The sequence below is a fragment of the Stegodyphus dumicola genome, chromosome 11 (assembly GCF_044657685.1).
Source record: "Stegodyphus dumicola isolate Sdum_Otavi_A_Nest chromosome 11, ASM4465768v1".
Taxonomy (NCBI): Eukaryota; Metazoa; Arthropoda; class Arachnida; order Araneae; family Eresidae; genus Stegodyphus; species Stegodyphus dumicola.
The window spans coordinates 153243671-153258525 of record NC_140778.1 but is presented as its reverse complement, the minus strand read 5'-3'; the positions used below and the strand labels follow the sequence as shown (position 1 = coordinate 153258525).

Genomic DNA, 14855 nt, shown 5'->3' with positions numbered 1-14855 from the left:
ATTCATATTGAAAAGATCTATAAGAATATTGCGGAAGACGCACGGGGAAGAGAACACTTTTAAAACAATTCAGTAACTGTTATAAAGCTTGCTGTTTACATTTCTAGGTCTATAACTCTAATGGAACTTTTCAGTGTAAAAAGTGGTATAGAAGCCTCAAAAGTTGTCCGAAAATTATCAATCAAATCTTGAATCAAATCTTGATCTCAATCTTGAATCAATCTTGAAATCTTGATATCAGATTTGGTTGATTTCATAAACACTATTCTGATAAAATATGAAACTTAATCATTACAGGCATATAAATATTATAAACGTCATTTGAAATCTCAAAAATATCAAATATAAAACGACAACATTAGGACATGTAAATATTATATACACGATAAAAATAGTAAAATGATGATTTGCAAGTAGAAAGATATGATTCAAGAATCCAAAGTAATTTAGAATAAGATATAAAGTATTTTCTCTTTCCTTCCAGCATACCTTCGAGATGCAACAGTAGAACGTTCATCGCGTGTCGATAGGTCCAGGTTCGAGTCCCACTGAGGATATTGATAATTTTTCATTCACTCCTGCTACGAAACAAACCTAATGAGGTGCTATTTTGGTAGACGGGTTTTTGGCGATTTAGTTTAGGCGAACGGGTCTTTGGCGTAATTGTTGGCGCGGTTTTAAAAATAGTCATCCATCTTGAAAAACGCTGTTTTTACGTATTTTGCCCATAGTAAAGTATTCGAAACTTAAAAAAAATTAAATAATGTTAAAAATAATGGATTAATTTTTTGTTGAAAACGTTGTTTTTTTAAGATGGTAGGCAAATGTAAATAAATACATTTACTACGAGTATAAAATACTAAAGTAAGGTTAAATTATTACTTTGATATAGCAATGAAATAGAATAGAAACACGGCTATAAAACATTGCGCAAACGTTTAATTGAATTAAAATATTACTTAAAATGAATATCGAATTAAAAACCATCCTACCAACGTTTAAAAAACCCATCATACCAACGTTTAAAAGAATTAAAATATTCAAATAATTTGAAATAAGTAAATAAGAACGCTTCATACACTAGAGCTAAAATGATAGCAATTAGAAATTTACTTCCGGTAAAAAAGGAGGAATGTCTAATATTTTTTTTAACCGTTACAGCGGTTATTTCTTTCACCGTGAACCGCAATACCATATATAGCAGTCCTCAGAATCGGCTCTTTTAACGATCTTCATCTGTGATCCATATTTCTCGCACTTCATTGAAGAAGCAATTAGCGAGGTTTCCTCCAAAAATTTAAAATAAATTTCCTCTGATCTTTGTAACAATTGATTAAATAAATCTTTCATTAGGAAAGCCAGGTTGGCCAAAATAAGGTCTCAAAGGACAATTTTTTGATTCCGATACCAATGATTCTTGGTACTTACCAATAACAACATTAATCTTTGAAAGGGACATATCCGTTCCCTATGAAATCTAAAGAATTCGAAGAGACGAATAATACAATTTTAAAATGGCGCGGTAATGCACAAATATTCAGTAACCAATCAGGCAGCTAATTACATCACGTATAGCATTAAATTATTTAAATAATCATACACAATAAAATAATTTTTAAAAAATGCAAAATTAAATCGTATTTTAATATTTAACTGCCATAAATAATGTTTAAAACATTAGATTAAATTTATAGATATTAAAACCAATTACTTTTAAAGCAAGGTGACGTCACTGATTACATCATCCACAACATAAAGTTATATAAAATATCATAAACAATAAAATATTTACTTCAAATAAAAACGCAAAATTAAATTGATTTTTAATATTTAGAAGCCATAAATAATATTTAAAATACGGAATTTATGCATAATAAAACCTATTATTTTTTAAATAAAATGATAACAAAGTATAGGTTACCATAAATAACTTGTCCAGCAATGGGTTTACCGTAAGTCGTATCGCTCGCCCAAAAAATAATCGCCAAAGTCCGTGCCACCATCTACCAAAGTAGCACCCCTAATGACTCCACAGAGACGCCCAAATTAAAAATGGTGGAAAATAATTCGTCATCACCAGGATTTAGCGACTGGGTGCCCTATTCCCTAGTGGTCCTTTAAAAGTTATAAGTTATTTTCTCCGTCCTTCCAGCGTGCTTTCATAGTGTAACGGTAGCGCCCACCAGCGGCCGAGCGGTAAAGTCGCTGAACACTGGTAGTTCGGTCCAAGGTTCGAATCCCGCGAACAAGCTGGCTGCATGGGCGTTTTCGTGGTTTTCCCCATGTGTAACGTGTATACGAGCCAGTTTCCCTTAGAAAGTCCTCCACGAAGGCATCCCTCCTCTTAGGCAGATAGCCCTAGTGTGCTTTGCCATAATTAAATATACCAATACCAGTGTAACCGTAGCACACTTGGCGCGTATTCTAGACGTCTTTCCAGTCCCGGCTAGGGCATTGCTCATTTTTCATGTACTCCTTGAAAACAGCCTAATGCCTCTACAAAGCAAATGGACTGAAATTTCCAGAAAATTTAGGATTATGAATGAAATAAATTTTGAACTAAGAAAAGGAAGATAAACATAAAATATTAATGTAAAATAAAGGACACTAAAGAAAAAATTACATACATAAACAATTTATTAACATAAAATTTATGGACCGAAAATTCCATAAAATGTGGCTTAAAATTAAAAGATTTAAAATAAACTGAAAAAGGAAATTGTAAAAATAACGCATTTTCAGTCAGTTCAGCAACTAATGCGAAAATAAAATCAATACTGCAAACTTGAAATATCTAAATAGAATCCACAAAAAACTGGAAGAAGACTGAAAATGTTTTTAGTCTTAGAAGAAACCCACAGCAAAACCTTTCCTTCTTACATCTTTCGTATCTGCGATTTCCACAGAACTAGTCTTTCTATATATTAGTGGAACGTATGGATAAAAATTTCATTTTATTCACCAAAAATGAAGCTAAATGTACAAAAACGAACATGCCAAACAACTAAATATTGCTGTAGTCCAAAATAGACAACAAGAATCCTCGCATTATGCATAATTTTGCAAGGCTAGAGTTCCAAAGGTTAAACAAAGCCTTTTTTAGTTACTTAAGTGAAAAATGACAAAAAAGAAATATGTGGCAATATGGAAACACCACAGAAAAATATTGAGAATGTTCTAGTTAAATGATAGATAATGAAGTTTCTAGTGCTATCTAATGATGGTGAAGTAAAAAAAAAAAGCGTCTAAAATGTAAATCTTTAGAAAGCTATCGGTAGAGAGGGATTAAATTGTTATTATTAACTAGAACTGGAAGATTTTTGTGTATTCTAAAAGCTAGCAATCAACAGGAACTAGCAGAAATTTAATTCGACTTGAGACTTTTATGAATAATATTAACTTCAGAGGAATACAGAAGATTAGAATGTTTTCAAATTTCACTCTGTACCAATTTCAGTTTTGTACCAATTTCAGTTTCGCAGCTGGAAAAGAAGGTGCTATTGAACCTAAGAGAATAGAGAACCAAAGCAAAGTTTGCTTCTATGAGGTTAGTTTAATTGATTAAGAAAAAAACTCAAGGGCTATTTGTCTATGATGCTTTCGGGAAGAAATTTTGAAGGAAACCTGTCTCGTATATATGTTATCGCGAAAGACCGAAATTGGAGAATGTCGACTTTCACCAGAGAATATCAACATTCACCAAACACGTCGGTGAAAGACCGAATATTTCAGTACATTCTTGTATATTCGGACCCTCACCGGTGTATGTCGACAATCACAGATATGCTCTGGTGAAAGTCGAAAAGAGAGGTCATAAAGTGCCATTATAGTTTAAGTTGCTGCAATAAATAAGATTTGAATCACATAATTTAGTAAGTTTTTTATAACTGTTTTATTATTTTCTCATTTAGAACGTACTGTATAATTAAGTAAGTTTTTAACTTCTATTATTTTCCTTTCTCATTTTGAATGTATTGTGTGTTTTAGGTTCTCATGTTCTTAAGTTCTTATTTCAAGTTTCAAGTGCGTTTATTCGCGACTGAATTACGGAGAAGAAAATATAATGTTGTTATATGTTCAACATTCACCATTAGTACATGGTGAATGTCGACATTGACCGGTGTAAGTCAGAAATAAGAGTATTTGGAAAATATTTCGGACATACACCAAGAGACTATGTGAATGTTGACATTCACAGGTGAAAGTCGACATTCTCCAGATTTCGGTCTTTCACCGTAACATATATATATATATATATCCATTCTGTTACTTGGCTCAGAGAGCTCAGTTTCTTTATTCTTATATGATTGTAAATTGCGCATTTTTTGCTTTAAAAAGGATTGAATTATGTTGGTCTTATCTTCCGGTTAAGGTTTTTATGCCTTTAGCTAACCTGCATGTTATAGTTGTAGAATTATCAATAATTTAATAGTTGTTTAAGTGCGGCTAAGCCTAATTTGTTTATAGCAGCCAAAGTTGTTTATATTTGAAACTCAGCGGAATGTTGTTTGCAGCCAACCTATAGAAACTTAGCAACAACAAAGTAACGTCTTCTTTTATTATCACGAATTTAATTACGCTTAATTAATTCTAGAATTATTGTTTAAGTTATTAAATTATCTCATATATTGACTCAGCGTAGCGTCCACAGCAAAGTGAGACAGTTTCTACTCCTTCAGTGGCTTTTCGTCGAGTGAGACCAATAGTAAACTTTCAGTTTTGCACACCGAAACATCTGCCTACTCGCCAGCTGGCCGATTTGCTTGTTTTTGTATAGAATATGTAATTTTAATTGTAAAAATTGTTTTTTAATTGTTTTTAACTGAACTTGGCATTTCTAGACCTTTGAATTTTTAATGAAATATTTTGAATTTTTATGTACTTTTGCCTTGCTGCGAACGGAGAACTGAATTAAATAGTAGCGCATGCGCATTAGGTAAGCGACGCTGAATCGTCTGTGAAAAACTGTTTCTTTTTTATGTGTTTAATTTCTTTTATTAATCGCTTTAGATTTAATATGGTGTTTGGTCAGAACATGTGGTAATTCTTCAGGTGATACGATTTTTGGGCACTTTGAGTTATAAAATGAATGAGATGTAACACTCTTAAGTGAACCTAGCGCCAGAGTGTCACTATGGCAAATAAATACAGTGAACTTTAAAGAGTGCATTTATTCTATTGTGGTTTATGCGCAATCGATGAAACAGATTTAATTCAAAATTCGTTAACTGGTAATTAAATATGTTTAAATGAAATGCAGGAAAAATGAATATAATTTAATATTCCGTACAAGGAAGTCATGTGGTGTACACATCGGATTTTTACTGCGAATTTGCTGTTATACTTCCGTAAGATAAATCTAACTAAATATAATTATAGAATTATTAATAATGTTATCATTAAGAAATTTACATGTTTATCAGTTCCTCACGTGTTCTCCTACGTAAGCACATGGTTTATCTTGAGCAACTGCATTTTCACTATATTCATGTAAAGATGTTACAAGTTTGCCTTTCCCTGATTTCTTAAGGTGACGTGGAAATCTTCTGTAAATCGTCACATGATCTCATGAGTAACTTGCTCCAATGCTACATTTCATCAGCTCCACAGAACTCATGTCACTCTCCTAACTAATCATAACCCCAGTAGTTTTGACGAGTTAGGATTTAATCTCCGTATATGTAACACCTTGACGAAGACCAACTCGAGTGGTGTTCATCAGTACACTTACCAATGTGGCAGTTATCTGCAAGAATAAAATGGCCGCTACTTTCTTCGTCCTTAGGAGTGGCCAATGCTAGAAAGGCAAGTGCGCGCCGTAAAAACAAATTATCTGCAATTACGTAAAAGACATATTATTTTGCAAAATTTGTCTCTAACATTTCCTAGCTCTCTTCTTTGTTAATTAAGCGTATACTTGAATATGTAAGTGTAGAGACATTAGATTTTTCTTAACCAAGAAACGCGAAAAATGAGCAATACTCTCGCCGGGGCTCGAGCCACGTGCCTCTCGAATACGCGCCGAGTGTGCTGACTACTACTCCACGAAGGCATGCTAAAAAGGCGGGAGAAATATCTTATACACTTCCCCTTTTAAAGGGCAACTGGGGATTAGGGGACCCAATCGCCAGATCCTGATGGTGGAGAATCATCATCCACCACTCCTTTTGGTTCGGGAGCCACTGTAGACACATCAGGATTTTTTTAAATCAAGAAACGGGAAAAAGGAGTACTGCCCTCGCTGGGATTTGAACCAGGGACCTCTCGAATGCGCGCCGAGTGTGCTGATCACTACACCATGAAGGCATTCAAAGAAGGCAATATAAGAACAAAATCTCGCGCTAATCAAAATTACAAGGAAGGGACCACATTAACAAAAGACAGGATCAAAAGTAGAAACATTTACTTTTTTTAAACAATACCAAAAGCAGAACGTCTTCCTACTACGTAAAACAAGAAACAGCTGTCATTCACAAAAAGAGTAATCAAGACAATGCAATCTGTTTTACAGCCGCTCAGACAGTATAGTGGTTAGGGGAGAATGATACCGAAGGTCCCGGGTTCGAATCCCAGAAAAGGCATGGACATAAAACTGTCTATCCCTTCATAGGAGGTAACAGTGACCGCTTATTATGTGCCTCCACAATAAAATGGCTACTACTTCTGGCCTTAGTAGTGGCTTATGCCGTTATAGAGCAGCTTCGTAAAAATGAAAGTTAAAGTTAATATCACTTTACAAGAGGGAAAACAAAACCAAACATGGGATTTCATTTATCAGCTTTTTAAAGCTTGTTTACAAAATAAAAACTTGACATCAAAAATAGTAAAATGTAACCAATTCGTATCTTAACCTCGTTGATAAAAGCCATAATTTAGAGAGAGAATGTTTGCAAAACAATATTCGGTTCCAGGCACCAGATTTTCGAGTAACTAATTCTGTATGCTGACTGTTAACTTGCAAAAGCGCATGAGAGAATTCTTTCAATTATCTACAGCTTACCTTATCGCATTTGGTGATTCAGGTCTATGGTCGTGCTTGATCATGGAATACCTTGCCAAAGTTTCTGGTGGACGAATGATTTCTAGCTTTCTATACTTTATTCTGCAAATAAAAAATACGAGAAAAGTATTTCAGATTGAATAATAGATAAGAAAAATATTTTAGTTATAATGGAGTGAAATTTTAACTCAAGATATTTGGTAATAGGTTACATTCACCCAAAACTTTAATTTCTTTCACCTTCTAAGCCAAACTTTACATATGAGCAATGTCAGTAATAAGAATTTATGTTTGAAATGACTGGATGAGAACCCTCTTGTAATAGACACTAATATTGTGCATGGGGTTTGTTGAAAACTGAACAGTATTTAATATGATTTGGTTACTGAACGGAACACCTGAAGTCCAAAGTATTTCGAGTGAAAAAAGGCATTCTGCGCATGCGAAAAATTTCATCTGCGCATATACATTAGTTGCATCTTATTAAATATACTGAAAAGAAGAAATTTTACATGTTATAGGAAACAGGAAAACGGCTAAACATGAGAGAGAAAGAAATGTATGTCATAAGCAAAGAATCATTTAAATAACCTATTTATACTGAAAGCAGTAACTAAATTTAAAAGCATATCTAAAACCATAAAAGCTTAAAAAAATAAAATAAAATTTACGAAATGGATAATTTTTAGACTAGGAAAAATTCATTTATCAACCTATTTCATAAGATCAGCATTCATCAATGTTGTTTTGTTACATTCAGTTTAGTATATTGTTATCTCTGCCGTGCAGTTTGCATCTGTCAATGTACATTTGCAATTAAATTGACTTTAACGGCTCTTGGTGAAGTCTCTCGTGGCTAAATTGTAGCGGACATGGATAAAGCGACAGTACGTGGCTTTAAAAACGATCATATTGAATATATCTGTACTAGTTGGAAACAATCCAGTGGTGTATCTTGATTGAATGAAGATTTTAAATCCAATTTTCAAATACTGATTCTTTAGAAAAGGAGCAAGATATCGCCATTTTCTTTTTTGAACTGGCTTGACAATCTTCGAAGCGACAAATTCCGAATCTTATTAAATACATAATAAGGTTGCCTCTTATTAAATACATAATAAGGTTGCCTCTTATTAAATACATTCTGCCGCCCAGACGGTAGAGTAGTTAAAGCAACCGACTGCGATTCCAAAGGGCTCGGGATCGAATACCGGAGAAGAAGGAAATGTTTGCAACTGTCTGTCCTTTCTTAGGAGACAAAGGTGGCCCACCTATTTGTGCATCCATGCTTATTATTATAAATTGATCACCACTTCTGGCCTTATTTGCGTGAAGCTGATGTCGGCTGAAGGCCCACCATTGAAAAGTAGTAATTCTTTTCGCACGTCTTGGACAAAATATGTGTAATTGTGAGAAATAATTTCATTGTAACACTTGATATAGTAAATAAAACAAGAGTTTTGCTGAAAACATTAATTGCCTTTTCCTCAAAGAGTTAAGAGGAAATCATACTTAAATGTGTTTTCAAAAACAGTTTTCTATATAAAAATACATTTTTATGTAGAAATAAAAAGAAATGGCTTAGCGGAAACCTTCAAAAAATCTTAAAAAAAAAAACAATTATAAAGAAAGACAGTAGATTTTATGTAACACGTGCATTATGCTGAAACTTTTTTTTTAACAGTATTTTGAAAAACCAATTTTTAACTTCTTTTTTTTAATTTCATCTTCCTTTCTATCCTGGGAATTTAAAAAAAAATGATGGTGTGCGTTCAAGCATCGGCATTTTCAGAGAAAATGTGACCAAGCTTATGAATATAGATATTATAAACAAAATTTCTGATAGTATTTGCAGTTTTCCAATTAATCATTATTTTCCATTTACGTAATATCCTTTTTGACGGTCGGTAAGATATTCTTATCGATTTTACGTTAAAGTGGCTTACTGGTATAGAAAGGTTCTCTTACGATAAATATTCCTTTAAATTCTTTCTTAAAAATGTCTACATAACTTAAAAAACATACTATAAAATATTTAAACAAAAATATTTTACTGCGTAGCAGTTAAACATTGATGAATGGTGCAATGAGTCATAATATTTCTCGTCTACCTGCAAAAACCTATCAGTAGATGTAACTCTATTTGTATCAGTTATTTATTTTTTAAACTTTGTGATCAGGGTTTTTTTGTTTGGTTGGTTAATTTTTGCCAAACTCTGTGTAAAGGGAAGAATAAATTCATGGAAGAATTTCTAAGTATAAATGGCTATATTAACGTTACATACGCGACAGGCATATAAAGTTCTGCGTGAACTCATATAACATCAACTGAAGTTTCGTCTTGACAAAATACAGATGCAATCTTCGAATAATTTCGTTTCAGTTGCATAAGTGCGATAATCTTTCATGAAAAAAAAAAAAAAAAAAAAAAAAAAAAAAAAAAAAAAAAAAATCGAAAATTGCTGTTACTGTTAGCTAAGAAGAGATGGAAGCATTCAAGACTTAAGAACAATGTGTACGTTTTCATGGAAATAGCATGAAAGTCAATCAAAATGTCACATTTCAGTGTAAATTGTAGTTGAATTGAATTTGGATTTATTATGACAAAATACACTTTCTTTTTTTTCGCCATCGACACAACAGTTGGCCCACTGAGTGATCTGCTCTTCAGCCTGTTGGATCCCGTCGATGGAATTAAGAACTAATCTAGAGCTTATTGTGTCTTCAAGGATCTCACGTAAAATGAGGAATATTGAAAGAAGAACCAGAACATCGAAATAAAGTTCATGGCGGGGACTGTTGAGACTAAGGGGAAAATGCTGATGATAGCTTATCTTGAGCACTTGACAGTTGCTGTTGCTTCCAAGAAGGTACTGTCATCGTCGAAATAAAGTTCATGGTGGGGACTGTTGAGACTAAGGGGCAAATGCTGATGATCACTTATCTTGAGCACTTGACAGTTGCTTTTGGTTCCATGAAGACACTGTCATCGTCGAAATAAAGTTCATGGTGGGTACTGTTGAGACTAAGGGGGAAACTGCTGATGATTGCTTATCTTGAGCACTTGAAAGTTGCTGTTGCTTCCAAGAAGATACTGTCATCGTCGAATACAATGTGCTCATAGTTGTAATGCGCATAGTTGTAGTGCCAAAATACACTAGGACTATTTACCTCGAAGGAATGTTCTCTTCCACGGTTTTCTAAGGGCAATTGGCTCATATTCACATTACAAAAGGGAAAAACCAGGAAAACTTTCAAGCAGTCAGTCCGTAAAACCATAAATTCTATTTATCTTTTTTAACTATTTTTGCAAATTTTTCTGGTCATGTTAGTCTTAAAGAAAAGGACTGATAAATCAAAACTGCTTTTATCAGAAAGCATTTAGTATCGCTTCATAAACGAAATCCTCAAGTCTACAATCATCTCTTTTTATTTTCTTTTTGTGATGCATATGTATATATTATGTAACAAAGCCAAAAAAAAAAAAACCTCATTTTGATACGAGTTTCTTGGTTTTATACAGTATTCCCTGCCACTGAGGCTCAATATACATTAACCAAATTAAGAACGCTTTAGAAATTCGCACTGAGGTGCAGGAAGCATTCTGCATTGCACAATATTGCTGATCTAAATATCACATTTTCTGTTTCTCTGTTGGTAAAATTAATCAAGAAGGAATTTTCGATTCTCGAATTAGATTTCTAGCGGCTTTTTCCATTTGAAAATTATTTTAATTACAGTTAATATTCTAGTTCTAATCCTTTTTACCATCAGCTTTTAAATAAATAACTTCATAAATGATTTTCACTTTCTTTCAATAGATGGAACTATTGGCTTTGTTTTCTGTTGCTAAGCCGGAAAGTTCTTGAATTGTGTGTAGTAGGGGGTAATTACCAGCCTTGGGCAGCAAAAAGAATCGATGCAGCCTCTCAAAGATTAGCATTAGTAAGCAAAGTTAAGCGGCAGCCAGAAATGGTAGTATCCAGAGGGGCCTGGTAACCGGAAAGGGCGTTACTTCCGATTATCAGGCTTCTCTAGATACTACCACTTCCGTATTCCAGTTCACCGAGTTCTTTCAAATTCGTAATAGCCTCCACGACCTTTGCTGAAACCTCACTACTCTGATTATAATGCTTACAAAAGATCTGCTCTGGGTCTAAGGAACAACAAATGTTGATTCGCTACTCAACAAGTCATGGGTTCCAGTTATTTTCGGCAAGATTTTAAGCTGTGCTGTGTCTGCTTTAATTTGTGACGGTGTGTGTGTTGTTATCGCGTGAGCAATTGTTTCCCTACGTCACTGTCATTCCTGCAGCTAAAGAAGAGGATTCTGAAAAAAAAAAAAAAAAAAAAAAAAAAAAACCTTTCGAAACTAGTTTGGTTCGGCAGATTTGTTCTTTTACAAAATCGTGATACATAGAACATTCATAACTGAGCAACATAAACTTCAGGATATATTCCTCTAGTGTAAACGTGTTATTAAAACTTTTGCGTGTATTAAACTTTGGAATTGTCTATATCTCTTATCTTAACCCTGTATTTATTAATGGCGCTTGAATGAACGCAGAAGAAAATTTACGGTTATCCAATCTCTTGAAAAGATTCTTTTAATTTGAAATCGTCTCCAAACAGAAATTGAATTCTGCTAGTGATTAGCAATATAATCTCTTCCCAAACTAATAACAAAAGTAAAACATCTCCCCGTAAGCTTGTAAAGAAAATGCATCTTACTTATTAGAATACAGTACTTCATTGCAAGATACACTACAATTAACAATAAAATGTAGAAACAATTACCAAAAATATTTTAAAACCATTATTCAATTCAGACCAACAAAAACAAAAGAACTACACCAGAAATTCTATACACGGCGAAAGAATTGAGAATTCTACGCATTTAGTATTAATTCTGGAATAAATCACGAAAAAGAAAAGTAATTGCATTTTGTGCATCACGGAACAAATAAATTGCTCGGTGCTGTTTGTTAATTTATTTTTCCAAGCGAATAAATCAACGCCGAAAGATTGCGGTTTAATTTAAATTATTTGAAAAGGATTTCTCGCGCTGAATTCTTTTAATCTGATAGCTTAGTGCGGCAGAAGAAATGAAAATAAAAGTAATCTCTTCAGAAAATAATTATAATTATCTTCGTTCCCTTTTTCAAGAGAAGTATTTTCAAATTTCACTCTGAAGAAATCCAATTATTCTGAAAATTATTGATTATACCGTCAGTGTTGTGAGAGATACAAAACATGTTTGAAATTTCAAACCACAGTTCATAAAAGCAATTTACAAGCGACAGGAAATGATCCCGTTATAACATTGTATAGGTAAAGTTAATTTAAATTTTAGATTTCATTTATGCGACATAAAATAGTTTTCACTGTAACAATTATATTTAATTTTACCAATACTTCTATCCAATTATTCTTACGAATAATTTAGCTTAATTTATATACTGTTCTAGCTTCCCTTTGATTTAACATCACTAATATTCCAAAAGTTTATGGAAATTTAAGTCGACACAACAGAGTTTAAAATCTTGCCATAAATAACTGTAACTGATAACGTTTTGAGTATCGAGTCAATATTTGCTGTTCCTTAGACCCAGAGATCTGTTTGGAAGAATTATAATCAGAGCAGTAAGGTTTCAGCAAAGGTCGTGGAGGCTATTACGAGTTTGAAAGAACGCGGTGAACTGGGATACGGAAGTAGTGGTATCACGAGAGGCCTGATAATCGGAAGTAACGCCATTTCCGGTTAACAGGCCCCTCTGGATACTACCATTTCCGGCTGCCGCTTAACTTTGCTTACTACTACTAATCCGTGAGAGGCCGCATCGATTCGTTTTGCTGCCCAAGGCTGGTAATTACCCCCTACTATAGTCGCTAGCTGAGGATAAAATCCAGATGTCATCTTTCAGAAGGTTGGACTTCGATAATTGTAAATTAAAAAGAAAGTTGCGTAAATTGTTAGAAATTATTGTGGATAAGTAATTAAAGATTTATTTAAAAAATTCTCACTTAGTTGTAGTCCAACAAGAGTGAACAAAGAAATTATATAAGTTTAAATGTGTATTTCTAACTGGACTAACTGGGACAGCATTAGGAATGAAATAAGCAGTGTAAAATATCTATACTTAATTACTAATATAAGGTACAAATTTAATTCTTACCCTGACTGTATCTGTATTTAAAAAATGATGAAATCCATGATTTCGAATTAAGTTGTTTTTGAATATTTGTATAGATTAAAAATGATTTCTTCATTTCTTCATCAAAATACAAACAAGAAGCTATTGCAAGTTGATACTTTTTTAAGAGGTTCGTAATAAATCTGAAATGTTAATAAGTTACGATCATTTTTGAATAAAACCATAATTTCATCTTTACTGCAGATAAAAAAGGAATTTGACAATATGATCTTTTCAGCTGTGCTTTTACTTTAAATAAACATAGAGTGCTCAAATAATAAAATATCATATACACGCCACTATTTGTGACAAATTAATTTAAACATTTAAAAGGGGTGAAAGTTATTTGAGCACCAAATTCTGCATTCTCTAAAGGAATCTGACAACGATAAATTACAAGAATTTTCGACGCTAAAGACTGCCTACTGAAATATTGCAGAACTTTAGAAAATAAATATTTATGTTTTTTTAAAATTGGTAATTATATAAATATATTTAAAAACACGACTAGTGCTTCTCAGACATTTAATAAAATAAAAGAATGTGATGGGTAATTTTCCCCAAAAGGGAAATAATTTTTGAAATTTCGATTGCGCATTAAAAAGCATTGTATATTAGTGGAACGAACGATCTAGATTCGTTAATTCTTTACCTGTAGGCCATGTCGTCGTCTTCTCCACCCCATCCCCAATATAGGTTGGAGTAACCATTGACCATTAGGAAGTGTTCCAGCTTAATGGCAAACACACCACCCACCAGCATGGTATAAGGTAACCTGAAAAGAATCAAATCAGCTGTATAGCATTATATTCACTTAAAAAAATGGATTACTCAACACAGACAATGGTTCAATTAATGATCTTGAAGATAAGTATATTGTGACCTACCTCAGTATAATTATTCATTAATCGCCAATAGAAGACCAAAAATTGGGTACATATATTAAAATGTATGAATTTCAATCACAGATATTCAAATAGAATTTCAGCAAGCCATGCTTTTGGCATCAGTACCGTAAAAAAATAATTTAATGAGAGTTTAATTTTCAAATTAGGGTAATAGTTCATCTCATGCAATCAAAGAAAAGATAATTTTGTGCAGCAAAGCTGTAGCACAGATGGAAAACAAATTCGCATATGAGATATAAAATGCGGAAGAAAATTGATAACTTTAATTTAGCAATAGTCCTCTTAGATCCTCATTTTAATTTGGATACGTTCCCTTCCTGGAATCAAATGTGTGTTATCTGGAAAACTAATCTGTGTTGTGTGTGTTCTTATTAATCCTGCAATGAGGTAAGCTCTTGTCCAATCGTAATCCAAAATTTAAACAAAAAAGCCAACTCTATAAATACTCATGGCTGAAATGCACCCTATGCTAAGATGTGTTAAGATACGCTTCTCTGATCTCTAAGTTGTTCATAGTCTAAAAAAGTATGATATACTACACAAAACTGCGGTATTTTATATCGCCACCATAGTCATCTGTAAAAAAGGCTATGTATCCTTCGAATTACTTAACGAGAAATAAAATTGTGTATTATTATTATCTCACGGAGGTCAGACTTCAGCACTATCAGAATCGAGAAGACACACTACTTTTTCTCTTTCGTCTGTTCGTCGCTCTCCGTCGGGAGGAACCTTCCGCGGGGCTGTCCATTT

At 33.2% G+C, this 14855-nt stretch overlaps 1 protein-coding gene across 3 annotated transcripts in view; it reads right to left on the bottom strand.

The window, feature by feature from the left end:
• The window catches only part of LOC118200168 (beta-1,4-N-acetylgalactosaminyltransferase bre-4-like), a 594620-nt gene that overhangs the window by 16591 nt on the left and 563174 nt on the right, over positions 1 to 14855 (bottom strand). For all 3 annotated transcript variants that reach the window (XM_085827333.1, XM_085827335.1, XM_085827334.1), the window contains 2 exons: positions 13847 to 13969; positions 7001 to 7102 (listed from right to left, as the gene is read on the bottom strand). In XM_085827333.1, coding sequence (XP_085683459.1) covers positions 7001 to 7102; positions 13847 to 13969 — 225 coding nt within the window. The remainder of the gene's footprint in view (positions 1 to 7000; positions 7103 to 13846; positions 13970 to 14855) is intronic.